This window comes from Zingiber officinale, chromosome 10A (genome assembly GCF_018446385.1).
Source record: "Zingiber officinale cultivar Zhangliang chromosome 10A, Zo_v1.1, whole genome shotgun sequence".
Taxonomy (NCBI): Eukaryota; Viridiplantae; Streptophyta; class Magnoliopsida; order Zingiberales; family Zingiberaceae; genus Zingiber; species Zingiber officinale.
In genome coordinates, this window is record NC_056004.1 from 97,419,608 (window position 1) to 97,444,198 (window position 24,591).

Here is a 24,591-nt window from a genome sequence, read left to right on the forward strand (position 1 = left end):
CTCCGGTGCCATGGTGTCACGGTAGGATATCCAAGTTGTTACTTAGATATACGTGGTTCGAATCCTAGTTACGGTGTATTTGTAGGATTTTTTTCTTCAAATGGAGGACGTAATCAAAGGATGCTGGACTTTTGGACTGGCCGTCGCGTGCGTTTTCTGATTTATCATGATGGCTGGTGGCAAATTTCCGTGACACTGGGTCGATCATCCTAGGAATAGCAATGAGGTTAATTGATATTATCATATTTTCAAATCAAAATGCTTGCATGTGTCTAATTGGTGGGAAAAAATTGAGAATATGAATCTGTCGGGTTCACCAAGAATTTTCAATTTTAGTGATTTTGAGAGTAAAAGGATAAACTTAAGCTGGAAGGTAATGATCATCTTGAGAAGATCACAAGTGCTTAAGCCAAATTGAGAGTAGCACCAAACTTTTACAGGAACACTAAAAATTTTCTGAAGGGTATAGTGCATCTATTGTAATGGATAGAGAAACTTATGATGTTCTCACTTGCAACATTGTGGTGGAAAGAGAAACTTATGATGTTCTCATTTGCAATATTGTGATGGAAAGAGAAAAATATATATATTTGTTTGTCGAAACTTATTTCAATCAATCAATCTGGACCTTTGTTAAACGTATTTGACAAAGAACACCAGTACTAATTGCGTTCAATCTGTCTCTACATGAGGAGACCTTATTGCGCTCTTTATCAATCATGCTAAATATAATGTCTTTGAACCTTTCAAGTGACTTCCCTCTAAATATTCATGATATGATTGTAGAGGATTTGACTAGGTCTGGGTTGGTACGGTATACCGTATCCAAAATCGAATAACGTATATCGTACTGAAAAAATCGATATTCTAAGAAATGATACCGATACTGTACCAACATTTCGGTATACCGAAATTTCGCTATACCGAAATATCGATACATAAAATACCATCATGTCGAAGTTATATATATTACATATAATATATAAAAAATAATTTTCTTATAATGAAGGGCAATAATCATTATTCGGCAATACAAAATAAATTAAAAAAAAATCGGATCATCAACTTTTGTATAAAATTATTTGATAAATAATTAAGTTATTAATTTTTTTATTTATTCAGTTAAGTTTAAATAAAGAATTCTATTTTTTTTTCTTTAATTTAAAGTTAAAAAGGGAGGGGCATAATTGAAAATAAGCACGTCCCTTTAAAAAAATATAAAATTTTGTTTTTTTTAAGTATTCAGAAATGTAGATAAAATATCTAAAATTTGAAGCTAGTCTAAGTATGTTAAGTTGAAGAGTAATCAAATTACTCGATTTTTTTTAAAAAAAAACAAGTAAAACTTTTTAATAAAAATTAATTGATTTATTAAAAAATAGTTGTTAATTGTGCGGCTAGATTTCATGCGGCAAAGACAACAATTACTTAGGAGATCATAGGCATGATCATATATGTTAATTTTATACTCGATAATTTTTTATATGTATTTTTAATAAAAAAAATATTTTAAAAAACATATGCAGCCTTCTTAAATACTAATGTTTTTTTTTAAATATGCATTTAGTTATATTTTTGAAATATAATTTATTTCATATTTGATTTATACAAATCACCTTACCTTATTCTCTGACTCTTTATCCCCTCCACTTAAGATATTCTTAATGCAGACCCTCGCGCTGTTGCCCCTTGCACCCGATTTCCGTTCTGAGCTCGAGCTCGTCACATGAATAGGTTGTGACTTCCATTTTTATATTTCTTCGCGTCCTCCATTTCTCTTCCGCCTCCTCGCTACTTCCCAAGCACGACCATCGATCTTCTTTTCTCGAGAGAGTTCTCCGAGCTGCTTCCCCATGGCAACCGTCTCTCGATCTTCTTCTTCCTTTCGGTTGAGAGAGTTCTCTGCTTCCCAAGGCGCCCGTCTCTCGATCTAGAGTCTTCCTCGCGAGCTACTGAGAAGGGGTAAGCATTCGGTTAATTCGGTCCATAAATTAACCGAATTAACCGAAAACTGATTTAGTGTTGGCTAACCGAATCAAATCAAAGTTTTACTAAAATTGAATTAACCGAATTAGTTATTTCAGTTAACACCTAATTAACTAAATTTGTTTAAAATAACAATAAAAAGAATTTATATAAAATTAATATCAAATTAAACCGAATTAACCGAATGCTCACCCGACATCTCCCATCGATCTTCTTCTTCTCCTCTGTACTTTCTCCGTGAGTTTCTCTAATAAGTTTTTAGTATCCATTGTTCATTATCTTCTTCTTCTTTATAAGTTTCTTTCTCCCAAGTTACAGCTTTTGTTCTCGTCAGTTTCAGAGTACCTTCGCCTGTTATTACTAATTTGGAAACGAGTAATAAATTATTATAATATTATTATAATATTATTACTATACATTTTAATTGCTATTTAAAAAAAATTATCAATCAATTTTAACTTTGAGGAAAGAAAATCTTAACACAATAGTAATTATTGTGTAACCTAGAGAAATAGGTTCAAGTACAAGATATAGTTACTACATAAAATAGACTCTTTCTTGGAATCCTGTATTGAAGGGCGCTTTGTAAATCAAACTATCTTTTTATCAATTTTAACTTTGATAAATTATTAAGAAAATTTATTTAATAAAAAATAGTTAGCTAATAAACATCAACGACGAATTATTAACAAATTGAAAGAAAAATAAAAATTTTTAAAAATGATAACGGAGTAGATAGAAAAAAAATTAGAAAAAAATAATAGTGTAATATTAAATTTTTATAAAAAATATATCAATTAAGTATAACTAATAAATATTTTTAATTTACTAACAAAACTTAATTTTGATTAGTAAATTAAACTTTTACTAGTAAAAAATTAATAATTACTAATTAAATTTTAATAAAAAAAATTATCAACCAAATCTAATTTTAATTATAAGAAATTAAAATTATCAATTAAATTTAACAAGAGAAAAAAAAATAAAAACGATCTAGACTTTAATCTATTAAAAATTTAAATTATTGATTAAATCTAAAAAATTTAAAATTACTCACTAAATATAATTTGACAAGTAAAAAAAGTAAAATTACCAATGAAAATAAATCTCAACTAAATTTACTTTAGCCATAATTTTAAATATTTAATATACAACTTCATATATTTTTAAATTAATATTATATATATATATATATATATATATATATATATATATGTAATCTGGTGGGCCCTAATATAATAGGAGCCCTAGGCATAGGCCTTAATGGCTTATGCCTTGTGCCGACCCTGCTTTGGAAATAGATGTACCCAGCAGCTAGACCACCAATTGGGTGGCCATTAAGATTCAAAAATAAGTTAGGTTTATAGAAATATAAAAGTATAAGGGAAAGGTTACGTCAAAAGATACAAGAGAAAAAGGTATCCATCATCACTTTGTCTCCCTCTCTTTGATTCCAGCTGCTTCCTTTTCATGACACATCACAAACAGATGAATACGACACTAATTGAGCATGGCCACAAACCTTTCTAAACTAATGATTATCTACTGTCTTTAGCGTTTACTACTTTAAAAGATGACATTGTATGTATGTTTATTGTGTGGCATTGCTAAGTTCTTGTCATCACATTGTACAAGGACCTATAGTTGTGTATCAAATGTATTCTTGATGTCATTATTCTTTGACAGGTATGTGCCATCTTTTCTGCCACCTCCATCTCATGGAAGAGAACTTGAGGAAAAGGTTAGTATGAGTTGGCAGTCATAGTTTCAGGACAATGAATCTCCAAATTCTTTTGCCATTTCTTAATGACACTTTTTACAATGCATGGTTTTACCGATAAGATTGTAGCTTCTGTGAGGAACATCATATCTTTCACTTATTATCTTGAAAACAAGTGGTCAGAGAGATTATACTGGAAATTTTAATGATCAACATGTTGGATTTTGCCATTTAGTTCATTGGATTCCATCATGTGTGGAGTTCTGAACAAAGAAAAAGTTTTTTTAGTGGGATATCGCAAATATATTTATTCGTGGAGTAGCATAATGGCGACGTCAAACTTTCACTTATTGATCGACTGCTTGTGCGGACTCAGTTCTTCAGCAACAGACATACTCCTGCTTAAATCTTGATGTTTTATTTTTTTCTAAAAAAGCTGGTGAATAAATGATAACAAGATATTTTTGACGCTTGTATTGGCTTAGCTTGCGATAGCATTATTGTTAAAATTTTCAGGCTAAATTGATCCGATTTATTTAATTTTATTCCTCATTTTCTTTTGCTGGACAATTAAATTGATAATCTAGCTTTACTCCTTTTTCTTTCCTTTCTGAAGTAGATAGATGATCATGTGACTAACTTGTTCTGTGCTATCTTAATTCTATGCCACTATGAATTAGTCTTTGACATTAGTTATCATGCAGTTTTAGTTTTATACGGTTGCAAATTGAGTATTTGATTATTGTTCTCTCCACTTAGCATTCCAGAGCCAGGTGTCTCAAACTGAGCAGTTGTTGCTTTAATCTTCAATGCTTTATTAGCTTTTGCAAGTTGTATTTTGATATTTGCCTATTGTTTATCTAACGTCTTCTTTGTTATTTTCTGAAGGATGATGAGAAACCTAGGGAGAAAGAGAAGGGGAAAAGTCGTTATATTGATAAGTTTTTGGAGGAGCTGAAGTTTGAGCAAGAACTAAGGGAGAAGTGCAATCAAGAGTGTGACGAGCGGCATACAGATACTGGTGTTGTAAGTACCTGTGAGAAATATTTCTCTAGAAAGTGCAAAGTGAATAATACACTGGCATTTTTCTTTGTGGTAAAATGAGAAAAAGTTGGGGAAAAATTGTTGTTGTATGAGAGCACTAAGACAGGAATATATTTGCATTAAAATAGTAAACATGCAATAAATAGGTAAATAAAAGAGTAAAGTCCAGAAATAGTTATCCTCCGGTTGAAACGTCGGCATGTCGACTGCCTTTAGATAATATATTGCCGCCCACGGTGCTGAGACTCTCCAGCAAAATTCTCCCAAGATCCGACAACCACTCACGTCGTCCGTAGGTGCACTCCAAGACGAACGTCGCACTCCGAACCCAGCGGAACGGAAGGAGGAGAAAGCAGGAAAGCAGACTGCAGAGAGCGCAAGAACCACGCAGCATTTATTCACTCCGAAGCACTGCTTCGCCAGCGAACCCGTGCATCGGTTCCCTCACGCGGGACTGACAAAAACAAACCAGGCCGTCAATAAGGAGGTTGTTTTACTTAAAGATTTATGTGCAATGCTTCCAGTTAGGAAGCTGCATCTTGTGCTGGAATCAGCTTCCTTGATCATTAACTATGTCATTGTCAGGACAACACTGTTATAATATCTGGACCTGATGGTGCACCAGTTACTAGTCAAAGCTCCGAGTTGGTAGGTAACCTACCCTATTACTTTAAACTAACAATTTCACTTTTTTTAGGAACTTAGTATCAGATCCTGCTTTCATTGTCATTTAAGTGCTTTATGAACACTATGGTTGCAGTTAATGCAGAAGTTAACTGAATTTTGATTTCTGGAGTAATCTATATTTGGATCTTCATTTCCTACTTGAGCTGAACTCTTTTAACCTGCTCGTAAAAGTTCCTTACTGATCAACCAAGCCATAAATTTTCCATTTAAAAAACAATCCCTTATTCTGTTTATAAAAATTACAACTAAATTGTGAAAGTCTTCAAAATCTTCAGTAATGCAAATTAAGGAATTCATTGTATTTATTAAGTTTTAGATGTGTAATGGTTTGGTACTTTCTCTTGTTTAGGAGGTTATGTTATTTGAGGTAATTCTTAAATCGGTAATTGGTTTGTTTAGATGTGTAGGGTAATTTTGGTAGAAGATTAATTTGGTTGGGTTTCTTTTCTTATGTAATTTGATCTATTTCATGGTTTTTTGGGGTTCGTTTTTTAAAAAGATTCAATTTCATCATTTTATCTCATCTCCGCTTAATAAATTTCCTCTTTGTGAGGTTTGCTCTCTGTGCAAGACTGATCTCTGTGAGATTACTTATTCTTGTAGGACACACCAGAAATTCTTTTCCTATGCAATCCATTCTAATTGCATCTAGACCCAAAGACTAACTGACAAAACTTCTAACACATCTTCTTTGTCATTTTCATGCAACAAGGCTTCTTACTGTTACAATCACAATATCTAGAAAAATTTCACTTTTACATTGTGGAGATTTTTTTTCTTTGATATTTTCATATTACTTCTGATCATCTTCTGTCATTTTCATCCAATAAAAGTCAACCTGCAGATACAACCACGATCTCTAGAAGTTAAATTTCACCAATATATCCTTGAGAAGTTTTTAAGTACTTTGATCCTTTTACAGCACTAGCAGTTAATTTCAACACTATTTCTGTCTATTTTCTGATCCTGATGGGTGTGAAAATTTGACTTATTGGCCTCATCTAACTCAATGCTAATAGATGTATTTGAGTTGAAGGTTCTATATGATCTTCTTGTCAAAAAAAAAAAAACACTTGAGTACTCAGGACTGTTGTTTTCAAGTATTCTGAATTGTTCCAAGATCACTATGATAGAAGTAGAAGGTAAGCATTGATCAGGGTTGGTGGGACATATATCTGCCTTGAAATTACTTAAAAAATAAAATTTTGTAAAACAAAATATCCGTATCCATCTATACGCTCTATGTTACCTTTCTGACAAAGCATATTAAATTCTTAAAGGATGTGAAGGTGTACAATTATACCATTGATGGTGGAGAATGACCTGCAGATAAATGAAAATGATGAAATGTAGTTTACTAGGAGGTAAATTCCCTTCTTTTGAAGGATTTTACACGTAGTATTTTGTAGGTTCACAACCTCTAGATATGTTTTTAATCATGTTCCAGATTGTTTTATCCAATTACTGCTGTGCCTGTTTTATCAGTTCATGTGTAGATAATATTATTTTTCTGTCAATATTTTTTGTTGGATCAAAGTATGCTTGTCTTACTTAAAATTATTAGCTTTCCCTTCAGAAAGAAACCAAGTTAATTAATTATATTTATTTATTTTTTCATTCTACATTCTTACCCCAAATATTCCAGACATTGTGGTTGTGGCTCCTGATCGACACAATGGCATTGTATGTTCTTGACGGTGGATGTGCTTTTGAACAAGCTGTAATGGGGCAGGGCCGTGGTAATGCACTTTTTGACTTTCTCTTTGATCTTCGACTAATGGAACACACATACTATGTCTGGAGACTTTACTCCTTTGCCCAGGTTTATATTTTCCCTACTCTTTGGCTAGCCAGATTTTGATTATATACTTAGCTAAATTATCCCGACATAGTAGTTGGATGAGTATGTTTTTGGTGGAAGAAGAGATCCTACACTAACTTGCTCTACAACTTTCTGTGAAGTCATTTGGAAATGTAAAGAAATGTAATCATTTGGCATATGGAATCATTTGGAAATGTAAAGAAATATACCCAATAGTTTCAACTTCAGAGGTAAGTGCTATCCTGATCAAAAAAATGATTCTGAAGTTGGCCAGTGTAAAATAATGTAAAGAAATATACCCTAAGTTAAGTTGCTATATGTTTTGGGGTCAGACTATACTTGGTATAGAGTGTATAGATTAGGCTCTATCCTTCAGTTTTATGCTTTGGGGGTAGGTAGCCTAAACGAAATTACTAATAGATTATTAGGGAGAGTGTTATTTTGTTCCAACTTCTAAGGCTTTTAATATCTTCAACTAAATAAAGAAAAAGCCCCTCTTCTATCATTTATTCAACCTTTGTAAACCAATTGTTATAAATTTCATTTTCAAATAAAGTAGTACAATATGAAATGGTATTCTTGTATTTCTATGTCTTCTACAAATTGAAGCAACAGATTTCTAAAAAAATCTGCTGCTGAAAAGTGGAAATAGGAAGCTGAAGGTTAGGAATCTGTTGCTGGAAATGGAAATGAAAGTAATGTTTTCTGAATTACACAAAAAGAAACCATTTTTCAAGGAGCAGGAGTTAAATGCAATGAAGAAACAAGTTTTAGAGGCTGTAATTGGGAGTTAAATGCAGAATCCAGTAAGGGCAGCAAGAAACAAAACATAATTCAGTTTTAATTGTGTATCAAGTGTGTGCCAAAATTTTGTCAGCAAACTTCAAATCATTGAAGAACTTAAGTGAAGATCTTGTATTTCCAGTAACAAATGGTGGTTAATTAGTGAAGAAGTCTCGAGCAATAGATTTAAGAAATGCAATTTGAATCTTGGAATTGTAATGCTAAATCTAGGAGTGGTTGAAATGTCTAACTGAAGTAGTCAGTTCAGAAATGCAGAGAGGGATTTCTGGTTAGCTGAGCATTGATATGTTATGAATATTGGTAGTTTATCCAAAATATCAAAATTTCAAGACATCAAAAGGTAGCAAATTGTGAACCAAAAGTCTGCACTAATTTACTGGATTAGTATTTCTTATACACTGGATTTTTAGAATTCTGAACTGGAATTTAATTTCCAGTTTTCTGATTGAAGCTAAATTCTGAAATTACTGAGCTGAATTCATTACTTCACTGCACATCTGATAATTATGCAGAAACTTGATGATAATTATGCATTCCCTAATTTTTGAAACTGAAGATTCAGGAGTAGCTGGATTGCTAAATGAATCTTAGTATTTTCCATTCGGGTGCAAAAGTAAGCTTCCATCTGCAACAAACTACAAGTGAGACCATGCCAATGAATTCAGGAAAATGAATCAGTAGGAAAAAGAACCTGAATTCGTATTGCTGGAATTGATTTATGAGCTGCTGAAACTTAAGTTTTAAATCTGAAATTCTGATTTTGAATTTTGAATTCTGAAATTGGATTGCTGGAATAGGAGCTGCAGTTTTCTTGTTTGTGTGTGCTAGTTTTTGTATGAAGATCCAAACTTTTGGTAGTTCTTGTTTGCTACTATGCTCCTTCCTTTGCCTTTTGTATTGCTTCTATAATTCTGTATAGCTTGAAGCTATTCTGAAACAGGGAGGGCAGTGGTAATAATCATAGAAAGCTTTGTGTTGTAGGTGGTTTCCTCCTAGCAACCTGTAATCATCTGCTGGTGTTTGCTTAATTCACTTAGTGGATGAAATTGCCATGAGATCGCACTAGGGTGATGCTTACATTTGGGTTGACTGTTTTCTGCAATTGCTGTTGCTAATTCAGAAGAAATGCAGAGACAATGAAATGAAGCAGAAAATTTTCAATTGTAGAAGCAGAAATGAATTGCTGAATCTGGGCAGTGCTGAATTTGGACAGTAGGCAAACTCTGAGAAATTGTGAGTGCAGATTTTCAGAATTGAATCATGAATCTGAATTCATGAGTTTAATCTCTTGCTACTTTGGTTGAATCCTGGTTAATTCTAAATAGATTGCACTTGAACTACAAATCCAGAAGCTATAGAGGAAAGGAAAGGGCAAGGTGTTGATGTCACTGTCGATTTCAGATGTTGCTGCTGTAAAGCTTAATATGTATGGAAGAATCTAGCACGTCAGAAATGAACTGATCAGCCTAGTGCATGGTGCAAGGAAAAAAATTTCAGAATCAGCCTAGTTCAGTTGTTTCTGTTTTCAGTCTGATTTTTGTTCTGAATTGCAGGACTGGAGGAGATTAGAAAAGGAAAAGAGTGATGAATTAAACTCATCAAGTTCTTGCTGTCTGAATTTTGATGTTTATCCAGCAAATTCAGATCTAAATGTCTGATACAGAATCCTGCCTTTATTTACTGCCCATTGTACACCTCAAGCAAATCAGATATAATTTCATGAGTTGCAGAATTGAAATTAAAAGTCTAGCAGATTCTTAAACTGTAGTTGAATCTGAATTCAGAATTGGTGTGATTTGTTTGAAACAAGTGTTGTGCCGATTATGGTTGATGTGTCTGGTCAGCTTGGTTTGGAGTTTAATATCCTGTTTATTTAGTGTTAAATGAGATTCTCGAATAGGCTTAACCTTACAAGTCTTATGCTGAAAGACTTTCAGATTGCTAATTCTGAAATTTTCTTTGGAAGCATTAACTCTGTGAAGCTGAATTCTGGATTCTAGATGCAGAAAAAAAAAAAAATGTTTGTCAATTAAATTCTGAAAATTCTCAGAGAAGTGCAAGATGGCGATAGGGAGAGTTGGTTGGAGAAGAGCTAAGTTTGGAATTGGCTGACTTCTGGATATTGAATTGTGAGAAGAAACGAAGCAGAAGAGAGAAAAAAAAAAAACCCTGCAGAACATGAAGGAACTATAAATACTGCTCGTGCCAAATCTTCAAGCTTTTCCTGATCAGTAGCAAACTAAATTAAAGCTGAACTCTTAATGATTTAATTTGAAACTCATTTGAAATTTGGATTTCTGGAATGCTGAAGTTGGAACCCTGTTTAGTGCCAATTTTTCATGTTGATTTTGCAGCAATCAGGATTCCTTCTCCTAAAGGTTGCAGCACTTAAATGAAAGTCTTGACAGAACTAAATTCTTCTTGAGATAAATTGAGATTTCCTTGAATTATAAAATCGGTATTGAAGATCAGAAGTCATGTGCAGAGTTCTTACTAATTTCACACAGAAAGAAACACATACTTTTGAGTTCACAGAACAGCCTCTGATATCTGAAGAAGATGGGATTGCAGAATCCAGGAAATGCAGAAATGTTAAGTCTGAATGAAGAACGTGCAATTATGTATCAGTTTTGTGTGCTAAATAGTGGATGCAATTTCCTTATCAGCAGAAAGTATAAGCACAACTTTTGATTGTTGAACCATTTGAATTAATCATATGCTGCTGGAACATAAGGATACAGTTGGTCTTTTATCTATTGAATGCTTGGTGAGATGTCTGAAATTGAAGGATTAAAGTTTAACTCTTGTATGGTTTGAAGTCTGCAATTTCAATGGATGAAAATTCTGAACCTGAGGCAGCTTAATTTAGCAGTTAGATGCAGAAATTTGTTTGTCTAATTTTCCAGCAGTGAAGACACAAGAACTAATGAAACTCAAGGATTTGGATTCAGCTGATAAGAGCTGTAAATGAAAAAATGGAGACAGCTATAGCAGTTTTCATCAGATCAGAATCTGAATTCTGAAACTTTCTGAATCCTGTTTAATGTTGTTTAGTTCTGATTTTCTACTTCTTTCTGATATGATCTGAGCTTTTGCCGGAGTTAAGGTTTGGAATCATATCTCTTGACTACTTAAGTTCCGAAAGAATAGAAGAACAGAAAAAGAGAAAGTAAAGAAGGGAAAAGCTGCAGATTGGAGACAAGAAACAATAGTTAAAGAGTTGCAGATGCATGATGTATTCCTTTGTCCGAGACGGACAATGTTTTAAGTGTGGGGGAGGGATTCCTTATCCATTAGTTGATTTGAGATGATTTGAGTTCAAATGCTGGAATTAAAGTGGAAAAAGAGCAAAAACAGTAAGAAAATTTTTTTTTGGCACATCGAGAGAGTATCAAGATTCTTTGTTTGCCATTAAATTGAAGGGGAGGTTAGCTTGATATTTTGAATTGGTAACAACATATGGTATTCATCTCTTTACACATCAAATTGGTCAACTCATCAAGTATATTCCTCCAATACTCTCATCTTCTCAATTTTTCATTAAATTCTTTTCTTTTGCCTACTACATTCACTTCACTTGTTCTTTTTGATTCCATTTCAATTTTTGTTGATAAATCCTTTTTATTCATGTTTGCTATGTTTATAGTGGTGGAGAATTAGAAAATAAGCAAGCTTATGGTAGTAAAATGTTGTGAGTTGCATTGAGTGAGCTCCACTTATATGCATGATTGAGTGTGAGAGCTAGAATAGGTAAATTCCTTGTGAGATGCAACTTGCTTAATTTTTCAATTGGATTGAAACTACCATACCTACTGATTATTGTTTGGATTGTATTCATGATTGTTTGTGATCTTTAGATGGTCTTAGTTAAATTCCTTTTTACTATCTTCTAATTATTGCTAGGGAATTTTTTGTGGAGATGATGTTTAGTTTTCTTTACTTGCACGGGACGTTCAAGACTCAGTTTGAGGGATTTGATAAACATGATTTTACTGTATTATTTTGATTCATAAATGCATGGTTTGATATTGATTTCATAGGTTTAAATCATGGTTACATCACATTTTATGCATTGTCTATATTTTTGGACTTAATTATAAATTATCTTATTTTTTGTATTATTTGATGCTAATATTTGATTATTATTTTGTAGGCATCAAACGATCTTGGATTTGGATCTATTCGAACCGAAATTGGGCTCGAATCGGAGTTTAAACGAGAAGATCAAGCTTTGGGTCGATTTGGATCGTTCGTTGAAGATTGGAGAGATCTGAGCTATCCGTTGAGAATTTGGTCCATCCGACCTAATGAAGAGCAGATCTGAGCCATTGATGAAGATCCGGAAGTTTTGATCCAGATCTGAGTTCATCCAGCCGTTGATCCAGCCCGAAACATTCTGGACCGTTCATCGAAGATTGGACAGATCTGGACCATCCAGTGAAGATCTGGTCGATCCGACCTAAGGGAGAGTAGATCCAGACCCTAGATCAAGATCAGTACCTCCGGATTGGATTTTAGGCGACTTTTCACCGTTGATCAAGCTCCAAATCAATCACAGCCGTCCGTTCAGATCTGGAACAGATTCAAAACAGAAGCTACAGTAGCTTCCAGGCTTCGTCGATCCTCCACAGCGCGCAGCTTCGTCCCGGTGCGCGGCTTCTTCCGGATTCCGGCCCCTTTCCTTCTCCGATCAACTCTTTCAAGATTCGACCTCGGCGGTGAGCTTCTCGGCGGCTTCATTTCGATCATCTGGACCCGTCGTTGGGTGGTTCCTCTGGCGGAATTTCTCTCCCGGCCTTCTCTATTCCAGCGCCAATTTGGAGGTGGTCTTCCAATCGACGACTCCGATTCCCATCAGCAACATTTGGAGGTGGTCTTCCGGTGTTCTTGAGCTCCATCCTACATCACACCACCATCCACAGCGTAATTCCAGATTCAGAGTTTGGAGGTTGCAGAAATCCAGATTTTCGGCCATTATTGGGTTTAGGGTTGTTTCCAGCGTGTCGGGGGTGGTCCGTCGGCACTGTTGAGCACTCCTTGAACTGAGACGCAGTTGAGATGCTCCACTGAGGTTCAGAGTTGGGTGTTCTCGACTTTGGCATTCTTGTGTGACGGCAAGAGTGTGAAGTTTGTATGGATTGGTTGTGAGTTGGATCGGTTAGGGTTTATTTCATTTTGTTACTGTTTTTTACAACTTAGAATAGATTCATTTTAATGTTTGTTATGTTTTAGCAAGTAATCTAGCATTTCATTTCCTTGTTTAAGTTTAATTTGTGTTTAATTTGATGTTTGGTTAAGTGTTTAGTGTTTAAGTTCTAAATTAGGGTTTACATCTTGCTTAAGATCATATTTAATTTGATATTTGTTATTTCAATCTTAGGTTAAGTGTGTGTTAATAATTTAATCACAACGTAAAGTGACAATGCGTTTGGGTTTGATTGTTGGCACACAAGTAGATTTCATTTATGCATTAGATTAATTTCTTTATTGCTGTGCTTCACTTTTGTTAGATTTAGATTCAAGTTTTAACCCCCATCTTTACATTAGAAACCCCAAAATAGGAATAAAATACAATCCTAAATTACATCCTACCGTTGGTTCCTCGAGGTTCGATCCTGGGCTCGTTACTACAACATTATTGCGAAATTAAGGGGTTCAGTGAATATTCATTATTAATTTGATTTACGAGTGTGACAGACATCGTTATCAGCCAGCATGCTAAAATGGATGTGGATTTACTAAAAATGAAAAAAAAAAAATCGAAGGGAAAAAGCTACTAAGATACTATTATGTGAATATATTCTACAAGGCTTGTTTTTGAAAAGCTCATTATTAAGGACCCATGAAAAAGATAATTCCAATTTCACACAAGAAAAATGAGTGGATAAAAAAAAATCTTGTACATGAATGAAAACATTTTTGTATGGAAATCATATACACCAAATTTTCAGTTAGAATCTTGGTCTGGAAGCATTTTATTGTGTTGGAGCCATATTATAGAATTTTTAAAATGGAGGGTTATGCTTGGGTGTTTCTGAACAACAAAGGTCTTGATTGGGCTTTTCCCCAATTACTGATACTAATATCCTTAAAAGATTAGGTGTAAGCTGTGATGTAAATGAGAGAAAATAGTTTAAAATGGTACAAACCTGTTCAACGGTAAATAGATTCTATAGTTAGGCTTAATAAATTGATTAGAGTTGAACTTGTATGGGCTTAAGGGAGATAAAAGCAAACCCAGATAATGTAAAAAGAGCAAGCTAAGAGATTTGAATATTACTAAATAATAGATATAGCTTTGCATCAAGTTCAATGAAGGAACAATATCCATACAGCTGAATCGTAGACAAGTGTAGTTTGCAGTTTGGGAGTACCGTGAATCTCTTGAGGAACAAGGTCTCCGTAGTGCTGAAGTAATAGATAGGAAGGTAGCAGTTTATCATCGACAACTTGAATTCGAATTTGGTTTATCTGATACTACAAATGATCAAGGAAGCAAGAAAAGTTAATCAGATAAGCTGGTTACGAAATTGTATTTTCTTCTAGATCATACTTTTGTGAAAGTTTTCTGTAAACTATTAAGCTCTTTAGTTTGCTATGAATTTACGCTGGCGAGTGGTTAATAGGACCATTAATTTCTACATCATTTTCTTGGACAGCAGTGATAACAAAATTCCATTGTTCGTTCCATTTTTTTTCCCTTTTGAATTGTAAATTTTCTCAATTGTCCATTTGTTTAGTGTACAATGGAGAGATCAACTGGCTTTTTCTCTTTTTTCCTTTCTAACAGTGTACCCTTTTTTTTTCTCTAGTTTACACTATTGATCTTTGTTGGTCATTGTAGTGTGATCCCTTGTAACCAACATATAACAGTATATATATTTTAGTACTAGAGTAATTTATCTAGAAGTCATTTAATTTTAAATATTTATTCAGTTGGGAAAAGGTGAATTCTTTGTTCCACTATCAAACTTTCTTTTGACTAATGTTCCATCATCTCTGATTCACCCTCCACCTCTTTATGCATTTTCAAATCAAAATGTGTCTCCGGTGCCATGGTGTCGCGGTAGGATATCCAAGTTGTCACTTAGATATATATAGTTCGAATCCTAGCTATGACGTATTTATAGCAATTTTTTCTTCAAATGGAGGGCGTAATCAAAGGATGCTGGAATTCTAGATTGGTCGTCGCGTGCGTTTTCTGATTTACCATGGTGGTCGGTGGAAAATTTCCGTAACATCGGGCTGGTCATCATAGGGATAGCAATGAGACTATTTGAGATTATCATATTTTCAAATCAAAATGCTTGCATGTCTCTAATTAGTGGGGAAAAAAATTGAGAATATCAATCTATTGGTTTCAACAAGAATTTCCAATTTTAGTGATTTTGAGAGTAAAGGGATAAACTTAAGCTGGAAGGTAATGATCATCTTGAGAAGATCAAGAGTGCTTAAGCCAAATTGAGAGTAGCACCAAACTTTTACAGGAACACTAAAATTTTCCTTAAGGGTATAGTGCATCTATTGTGATGGAAAGAGAAACTTATGATCTCATTTGCAACATTGTGGTGGAAAGAGAAACTTATGATGTTCTCACTTGCAATATTGTGATGAAAAGAGAAAAAATATATACTTGTTTGTCGAAACTTATTTCAATCAATCAATCAATCCGGACCTTTGTTAAACGTGTTCGACAAAGGACACCAGTACTGATTGCGTTCAATCTGTCTCTACATGAGGAGACCTTATTGCGCTCTTTATCAATCATGCTAAATCTATTGTGATGGAAAGAGAAACTTATGATCTCATTTGCAACGTGGTGGAAAGAGAAACCTATGATGTTCTCACTTGCAATATTGTGATGGAAAGAGAAAATATATATATTTGTTTGTCGAAACTTATTTCAATCAATCAATCAATCTCGACCTTTGTTAAACGTATTCGACAAAGGACACCAGTACTGATTGCGTTCAATCAGTCCCTACATGAGACCTTATAATATTCCTCTGTTTAGTCGCAATTTTATTTTTGAAATTTCGAGTTTGCTAGAATTTGTATTCATTCTTTGCTTACCGAGAATGGTTGTCCGGCTTGCCTAGTTAGCTCAACTAACTTTGTGCTTGACTGATCAAGTCAGATGAATTGGGTGAGTCTATGTAGAAGGGCAGCTAGACTAGACGGGTTGGGTGAATCAATTGAGTTTGAAGAGCTAGTCTTATCCATTGGATTTAACAGGTGAATTATATCAATAATTATTTGTTAATCCTATGCTGGATTAATTTGGGGATAGAATTAGATGGGTCAGGATCAGATACTAGAATAGCATAGTATGATCCTATATTTTTTTTTAAAAAAAAACTTAATTTAATATTTAATAGGAAGATGAATTTGATCAATGAAAACTGAATCAATTTGATATGTAATTAATTTTTTAAAATAAATTATATCAAGTTAATAATAATATTAATCATATTAATGACAATAATAAGTTGATTTATATATAAATTTAAAAATTTTATAATTCAAAATAAATGTATATATATTTTAATGGGATAATTAGATTAGGATTTGAGTAAGTTTATTTAAACTGTCTTATTTAAATTAGAAAAATAATTAGAAGTTGATTGGATGAATTAATTAAACCTTTATTTTTCAATTAAAAATCTAAAGGTCACTTCTCCCTTCACTGAAGGGTTGCTGCCTCCTCTTTTTTGTTGCGAGATGGATCTCACAAATCTCTGCCCACGACCTCTCCTCCGATCCTCCCTCTTCCTTTATGGAAAAAATAAATATGGCTCCTTTTCTCGACCCCTTGATCTTTCTTGTCTATAGTTCTGCCAATGAGGATGTTGTCCGTTGGAATAGAATCATTTGTAAGATTCCACCGTTACAATGATCTTATTTCAATTTCACTATAAAACTCGAAGTCAATTGATTACTCATCGATTTAGTACTTTCGGATGATGGGATCATATGATCTTAAGATTCAGATTGTGATTTTACAAACCATGTCGGTACATGTACATGTTCTCTCTCACTTTTTTTTATTAATTCCAATTATTTCACGTTCATCAATGGATTTCATTGATCTTGTAAAATCTAATTAAAATCATTTCAAAGCTGATAGATTTTTTTATAGTGCTGAAAAGGTTTATATAGTTTCGAGATGTTTTCTTCTGGAATAACAAATCCTTGAAAATCAACATCATATAATTTTAATATTTGTGGTTATTTAATTTTTATTATTTTTATTTTTTATAACTATTATTTTTTAAAATAATAATAATAATATTTTTTTTATTTTTATTAGCATTCCTTTAATTTTATAATTTTATTAATCTTATTTTGTATTTATACTTTTATTTAAAAAATATTGATAATTGTAAGAGATGATCCTGAGTTTAATGACATAAATTCTAAAAAAGTTTTTTTTTCGGATCATCAACTTTTGCATTAAATTATTTGATAAATAATTAAGTTATTAATTTTTTTTTATTTATTCAGTTAAGTTTAAATAAAGAATTCTATTTTTTTCTTTAATTTAAAATTAAAAAGGGAGGGGCATAATCGAAAATAAGCACGTCCCTTTAAAAAAAATATAAAATTTTGTTTTTTTTAAGTATTCAGGAACGTAGATAAAATATCTAAATTTTGAAGCTCGTCTAAAAGTTGAAGAGTAATCAAATTACTCGAACTTTTTTTTAAAAAAAAAACAAGTAAAACCTGTTAATAAAAATTAATTGATTTATTAAAAAATAGTTGTTAATTGTGCGGCTAGATTTCATGCGGCAAAAGACAATAATCACCAACGAGATCATAGGCATGATCATTTATGTTAATTTTATACTCGACAATTTGTTATATGTATTTTTAATAGAAAAAATATTTTAAAAAGATATGCAGCCTTCTTAAATACTAATGTTTTTTTTTTGAATATGCATTTAGTTATATGTTTGAAATATAATTTATTTATACAAATCACCTTATTCTCTAACTCTTTACCCCCTTCGCTTAAAATATTCTTAACGCACCCTCGCGTTGTTGCCCCTTGCACCCGATTTTCGTTCTGAACTCGAGCCCAGGGGTGCTTCGGTACGGTATACCAAACCACCAACTCCCATATCGTTACCGTACCAAAAAATACGGTATAGAAATTTTTTATACCGATACCGTACAAAAATTTCGGTATACCGAATTTCTAGTATTCATACCGTTTAGAGTAAATTTTCGGTATCAGTACAGTGTACCGAAAATTTCACTAAAAATCATATACCGATACCGATACCGAAAATTTCGGTATGATATTTTACCGTACCGAAATTTTCGATATACCGTAAAATCGGTATAGTTCGGTAAATTTCGGTACGATATGTGCGGTATACCAAAATTTCGGTATTTTTTCCCACCCCTACACGAGCCCGTCACATGAATAGGCTGTGACTTCCATTTTTATATTTCACCGTGTCCTCCATTTCTCTTCCGCCTCCTCACTGCTTCCCAAGCGCGACCATCGATCTTCTTTTCTTGAGAGAGTTCTCCGAGCTGCTTCCCCAAGACGACCGTCTCTCGATCTTCTTCTTCCCTTCGGTTGAGAGAGTTCTCTGCTTCCCAAGGCGACTGTCTCTCGATCTTCTTCTTCCCTTCGGTTGAGAGAGTTCTCTGCTTCCCAAGGCGACTGTCTCTCGATCTTCTTCTTCCCTTCGGTTGAGAGAGTTCTCTGCTTCCCAAGGCGACCGTCTCTCGATCTAGAGCCGTCCTCGCGAGTTGCATCATCTCCGTGAGTTTTTCTGATAACATTGTTCATTAGCTTCTTCTCATGAGTTTCTCAGTACCGCTTTTGTTCTTGTCAGTTTCAGAGTACCTGTTGTTCTACGCTGGTCAAAATGAGCTCTCCAATCTTCACTTTTTTTCCTTCCCTTCAGTCCATATTCAGCCATGGGGACATGGTTGACACGCTGCTGATGATTCGGGGATTCATCGGCGTCGTCGGCGATGGGTTTGCAATACCAGCCTTTTTCATGTTCGCCCGTGTCATCTTCAATGACATGGGTCAGGGTTCCATCGAAGCGGTTAACGAGGTACAAATTATTCCTATTCAATAGTAGTTTTTCAGTACTCTTTGGTTCTAAGCTACTTTCTGTCTAGAACGTAATATACTTGGTGTATCTGGCTGACGGTAGCTTCTTAGCATCGTTCATGGGTAAGATTTATTGATTTGATAGAATTGATTATTTAATTTAATTTATTGTTGATTTTAATTGATTGGATCATTGGGCAGAGGGTTACTGTTGGTCGAGAACAGGGGAGCAGCAGGCGTCGCGGATGCGAGTGCGGTATCTTACAGCGGTTCTCCGGCAGGATGTTGAATATTTCGACCTCAACACCGGCACCAGCAGTGAAGTCATTACCAGCATCACCAGTGACAACCTCGTCATACAAGACTGCCTAAGCGAGAAGGTGCCCAACTTCATAATGAATTGCGCCACCTTCGTCGGATGCTACGCGAGATGATTTTCCATGATATGGCGGCTGATGCTGGTGGGATCGCCTACAGTGGTGCTACTCGTCATCCCCGGCATCCTGTACGGCCGCATCCTCATGGAGCTAGCTCGAAAGATGCGGAGGGAGTACCAGAAGGTTGGCACGGTGGTGGAGCAGTGCGTTTCCACCATCCGCACCGTTTACTCTTTTGTGGAGGAGGAGCGCACCATAACCATGTTTTATGCCACGCTTGAAGACTCCGTCAAGCTCGGTCTCTGCCAGGGCCTCACGAAGGGACTGGACGTCGACAGCAATGGCATCATCTTTGCCATTATGGCTTTCTTGGTTTGGTTTTGCAGCCGCATCGTCATGTATAACGGCGGCAAGGGCGGCACCGTCTTCGCTGTCAGCAACTCAATCATCTTCGGCGGCTTGTAAATTCCCAATTTTCTTCTTCTTCCCTTCTCTGCTCTCCTCTCCTCTTCTTTCCTCTAACAAATTATTGGGACAGGGCACTCGGTTCGGGGCTCTCCAATTTGAAGTATTTCTAAGAGGCGATCTCCGTCGGTGAATGCATCTTGGAGGTGATCCGGCGAGTGCCGAAGATAGACTCTGGCAGCTCGAATGGAGAAGTTCTAGAGAACTTGTCTGGGGACGTGGAGTTCAGAAACGTGGAGTTCACATACCCTTCCAGGCCGGACAACTACATATTCCCGGACTTCAACCTCAATCTGCCAGCAGGGCGAACTGTGGCATTGGTGGGAGGCAGCGGGTCAGGAAAGTCGACGGTGATTGCGCTGCTAGAGCGGTTCGCCGGCGAGATTCTGCTCGACGGGACAGACATCAAGAGGCTGCAGCTGAAATGGTTAAGATCGCAGATAGGGCTGGTCAGCCAAGAGCCCGCTTTGTTTGCCACCTCTATTAAAGAGAATATACTCTTTGGGAAGGAAGACGCCACTATGGAGGTGGTGGTGGCCGCCGCCATGGCTGCCAATGCCCATAGTTTCATCTCGCTACTTCCTCAGGGATACGACACGAAGGTAAGATGTGTGTTTTTTATTTGGTTAAGACAGGTGATGCTGGAAAGAATGGTGTGTGCAGGTGGGAGAAAGAGGAGCGCAGATGTCCAGTGGCCAGAAACAGAGAATCGCCATTGCCAGGGCGGTGTTGAAGTCGCCTAAGATCCTCCTGCTCGACGAGGCCACCAGCGCCCTCGACTCCGAGTCGGAGCGCATCGTCCAGGAGGCCCTCGACCTCACCTCTGTCGGCCGCACCACAATCGTCGTCGCCCACCGCCTCTCCACCATTCGCCACGCTGATGTCATCGCTGTCGTGCAGGACGACCGCGTCTCGGAGATCGGCTCTCATGATCACCTCATTACCCCGCTCCGACGGCCTCTACTCCTCACTCGTCCGCCTCCATCGGACCACCCAGGGGTGGTTCAGTACGGTATACCGAACCACCAACTCCCATAACCTTACCGTACCAAAAAATACGGTATAAAAATTTTTTATACTGATATCGTACAAAAATTTTGGTATACCGAATTTCGGTATATCGAATTTTTAGTATTCATACCGTTTTGAGTAAATTTTCGATATCGGTACGGTATACCGAAAATTTCACTAAAAATCATATATCGATATCGATACCAAAAATTTTGGTACGATATTTTACCGAACCGAAATTTTCGATATAACGTAAAATCGGTATAGTTCGGTAAATTTCGGTACGATATGTGCGGATATACCGAAATTTCGGTATTTTTTCACACCCCTAGGACCACCGCCCACCTCCTCGAAGGAGAGACCGGCTCCAGCACCGTGCAATTGGGCATCAGCAGCAGCGTGAACTCCTGCTTCTCCGCCGCCAGTCCCAACAGCTCCAACCGCTCCATAGCGTTGGCATCGCCGGAAGAGAACGCCGAAGATAGCACCGGGATGCAGAGGCTACCGGTGCCATCCTTCCCGCGGCTGCTGCAGCTGAACGCGCCGGAGTGGCGGCAGGCGCTGCTGGGCAGTGGTAGCACCATCGTGTTCAGCGCTATCCAGCCTACCTATTCCTACACCTTGGGCAGTATGATATCTGTTTTTTTCCTCGAGGACCAAGAGGAGATCAAGAACAAGACGAGGACCTACGCCTTCGTCTTCCTTGCCCTCTCCTTGCTCTCATTTATCCTCAACATTGGGCAGCACTATAACTTCGGCGCGATGGGCGAGTCTCTCACCAAGCGCATCCGCTTGCGGATGCTGTCCAAGATCCTCACTTTTGAGGTTGGCTGGTTTAATCAAGAGGAGAACTCCACCGCACCATCTGTGCGCCAACGACGCCAACGTCGTCCGCTCCCTTGTCAGCGATCGGATGTCCCTCATAATCCAGACCGCTTCTGTCGTGGCCATCTCCTTCACCATGGCGACTGGCCCTCGTCATGATCACCATCCAGCCCATCATCATACTCTGCTTCTACTCCCGCCGTGTCCTCCTCAAGCGTCTCTCCTCCAAGGCCAACAAAAGCCAGATCGACAGCAGCAAGCTTGCGGCGGATGCCGTAGCCAATCTCCTCACCATCACCGCCTTCTCCCCACAAGAACGCATTTTACACATGTTCGAGGAGGCGCAAGCCGGAGTGCGTCCGACAGTCATGGTTTGCCGGCGCCGGAATAGCTTTCTCCCAAAGTCTCATGATTTGCACATGGGCTCTAGATTTTTGGTACGGAGGCAAATTGATCGCTGGCGGATTCATATCCGCCAAAGCTTTATTTCAGACCTTCATTATCCTCGTCTCCATCGGCTGCATCATCGGTGAAGCCGGCAGCATGACCACCGACCTCGCTAAGGGTGTCGACGCCATTGCCTCCGTTTTTGCCGTGCTCGACCGTGTCACAGCCATTGAGCCCAACGACTCAAACGACCACTGTCCCGAGCGGATTGTCGGTGACATCGAAATCCACGGAGTCGACTTCGCCTACCCGGCGCACCCCGACGTGGTCATCTTACGAGCCTTCTCGCTCGGAATCGAGGACGGTAAGTCAACGACGCTCGTCGGGCAAAGTGGCTCAGGGAAGTCGACCATCATCGGGCTCATCCATAGGTTCTACAACCCGGTCAGAGGGACGATCAAGATCGACGGCAGGGTCCTCAAGTCGTATAACCTCCGAGCGTTAAGAAAGTACATTGGCATGGTGGGCCAAGAGCCGACGTTGTTCGCCGGAAGCATTCGTGAGAACATCACGTACGGGAGCAACGACGAAAAGACACTGACAGTGATCGAGGCGGCAGCACGGGCGACGAACGCGCACGAGTTCATCAGCTCGCTGATGGATGGGTACGAGATGCAGTGCGGCGACCGGGGATTGCAGCTCTCTGGCGGTCAGAAGCAGCGGATCACCATCGCGCGGGCGATCCTGAAGGACCCAGCGATCCTGCTGCTGGACGAAGCGACGAGCGCGTTGGACAGACAGTCGAAGGAGGCGGTGCAGGCGGCTCTGGAGAGTCTGATGGTGGGGCGGACCAGCGTGGTGGTGGCGCACCGACTCAGCACCATCCGACACTTCCACCTCATCAGCGTTCTTGACCAGGGCGCCGTCGTGGAGAATGAGACCCACGCCTCTCTCATGTCCAAAGGGCCTGGTGGGGCCTACTTCGGACTAATCACCTTGCAAAGTGGCGGCGGCGCGTCTATGTGATCAGATAGTATTTTATTCTGTTGTTTGTTTTTAGCCGTATTTACAGCTTCTGTAATATATACCAGAGATGCGATGGTATAAATTAGTTACACTTTAATGCACAACAATCAACTAATTTGGAATTGCATTTCTAATATGTTGTGAGTTTATGCCAGTTAAATTGGTTTTAATTGCTTGAAGCCCACTGGAGAGAATGGTGCTACTCGAGCCCCTATCAGTATTGATCTGCAAAGAGATAGTTCACTTGGCACTAAATCAATTGTTTTGCAAATAGACAACAAATCCCAACAGCCTCTGCAAGTAGGAACATAAATCTATGCAATAGCATTTTTGATTTATTTACATTCACAATTTGCATAGCTCGAGTTCAAGGTTCCAGAAAGGGCCGAGCAAATGAGATATATTTGAAACTTCGTACTAGTACAGGTTTTACCTTTTTCTTTTCCTGTCTTTTCTTCTTGTTTGTTTGCAGTTTTGTAGTTCTTATTTATGAAGCTTTAGTTATACTCACTATTTTTTATCTACTGACCAGCTCCATCTTTAAAATTAGTCGATCTTCCAAGTGTAAGACCAGAGATCAATGGATGATTCCATTGCAAATTCCTATTTCTAATTGTGAAATTGTATTTAATCTCAGTTTCAAAATTGATCAAGCTGCTGGGGACCAGAAAAGTCTTGCAGCAGTTCAAGCTCTTCTTTTGTCTCAGGGCCACCTCTACTGCAGATATTCCTTGGGTTGCTCTGATTGGTCAATCTGTTTCTATTGCTTCGGCACAGGCAGCATGGATCTATTGGATCTGAAAGTTCACTTGAAACAGCATGGAGAGCTGAGACTGAAAGTCTTAAAACTATACTTACTGGAGCTCCACAAAATAAGCTCGGAAGATTAGCGTTAGTTGATACACTTCCCAAGCAAATCTGGAGTAGAATGAAGCTCAGACTGCCAAACCGTCTTTCAGGGTAAATTTTATTTTGATAAATTTGTCATTGTTTTCACTTGTGTACTACACAAAATGGAAAGTTTTCATGGCCATGCTACTATTTAATCCAATGCACAGGTTGCTTGTAAATCCTATGAAGAGTAGTTTGGTATGTCAAAGGAAGCAACTAAACCAATAAGGTCAAGATGCATATGAGTTTTGGCCAGAAGAGGTTTCCTTTCTTATTAAATACATTTTTAGTCTTGAAACTTTGCCTGACAGCTCTTCAAGTGTAGATCCCTGGCTTGTTTCCTTGATTGTGACAAGGAAGGTGGGCTGGCTTTTTCAGCTTTACAAATCCTTCTTTGCCGACCTTGCTATTAAGTAGCTAGAACTATATATGCCAAACTATTCTGATCTTGAGATCACCTGTCACTAAA

The 24,591-nt window shown here is 37.2% G+C and overlaps 1 protein-coding gene, 1 long non-coding RNA gene and 2 pseudogenes across 2 annotated transcripts; all 4 read left to right on the forward strand.

Annotated features, from left to right (window-relative positions):
* Positions 1-3,581: 3,581 nt before the first annotated feature.
* LOC122027300 (protein RRC1-like) lies at positions 3,582-5,260 on the forward strand. Its single transcript, XM_042586238.1, has 2 exons — positions 3,582-3,727; positions 4,595-5,260. The coding sequence occupies exons 1-2, from the start codon at positions 3,653-3,655 to the stop codon at positions 4,808-4,810; spliced, it is 291 nt and encodes a 96-aa protein (XP_042442172.1). The 5' UTR covers positions 3,582-3,652; the 3' UTR covers positions 4,811-5,260.
* A 3,712-nt stretch (positions 5,261-8,972) lies between these two features.
* Positions 8,973-11,365, forward strand: LOC122027302. Its single transcript, XR_006124353.1, has 2 exons — positions 8,973-9,296; positions 9,389-11,365. It is a non-coding gene; the product is annotated as an uncharacterized LOC122027302 (long non-coding RNA).
* A 7,581-nt stretch (positions 11,366-18,946) lies between these two features.
* LOC122026822 lies at positions 18,947-23,231 on the forward strand (annotated as a pseudogene).
* Positions 23,232-23,298: 67 nt separating this feature from the next.
* LOC122026823 lies at positions 23,299-24,362 on the forward strand (annotated as a pseudogene).
* The last annotated feature ends 229 nt before the right edge of the window (positions 24,363-24,591 follow it).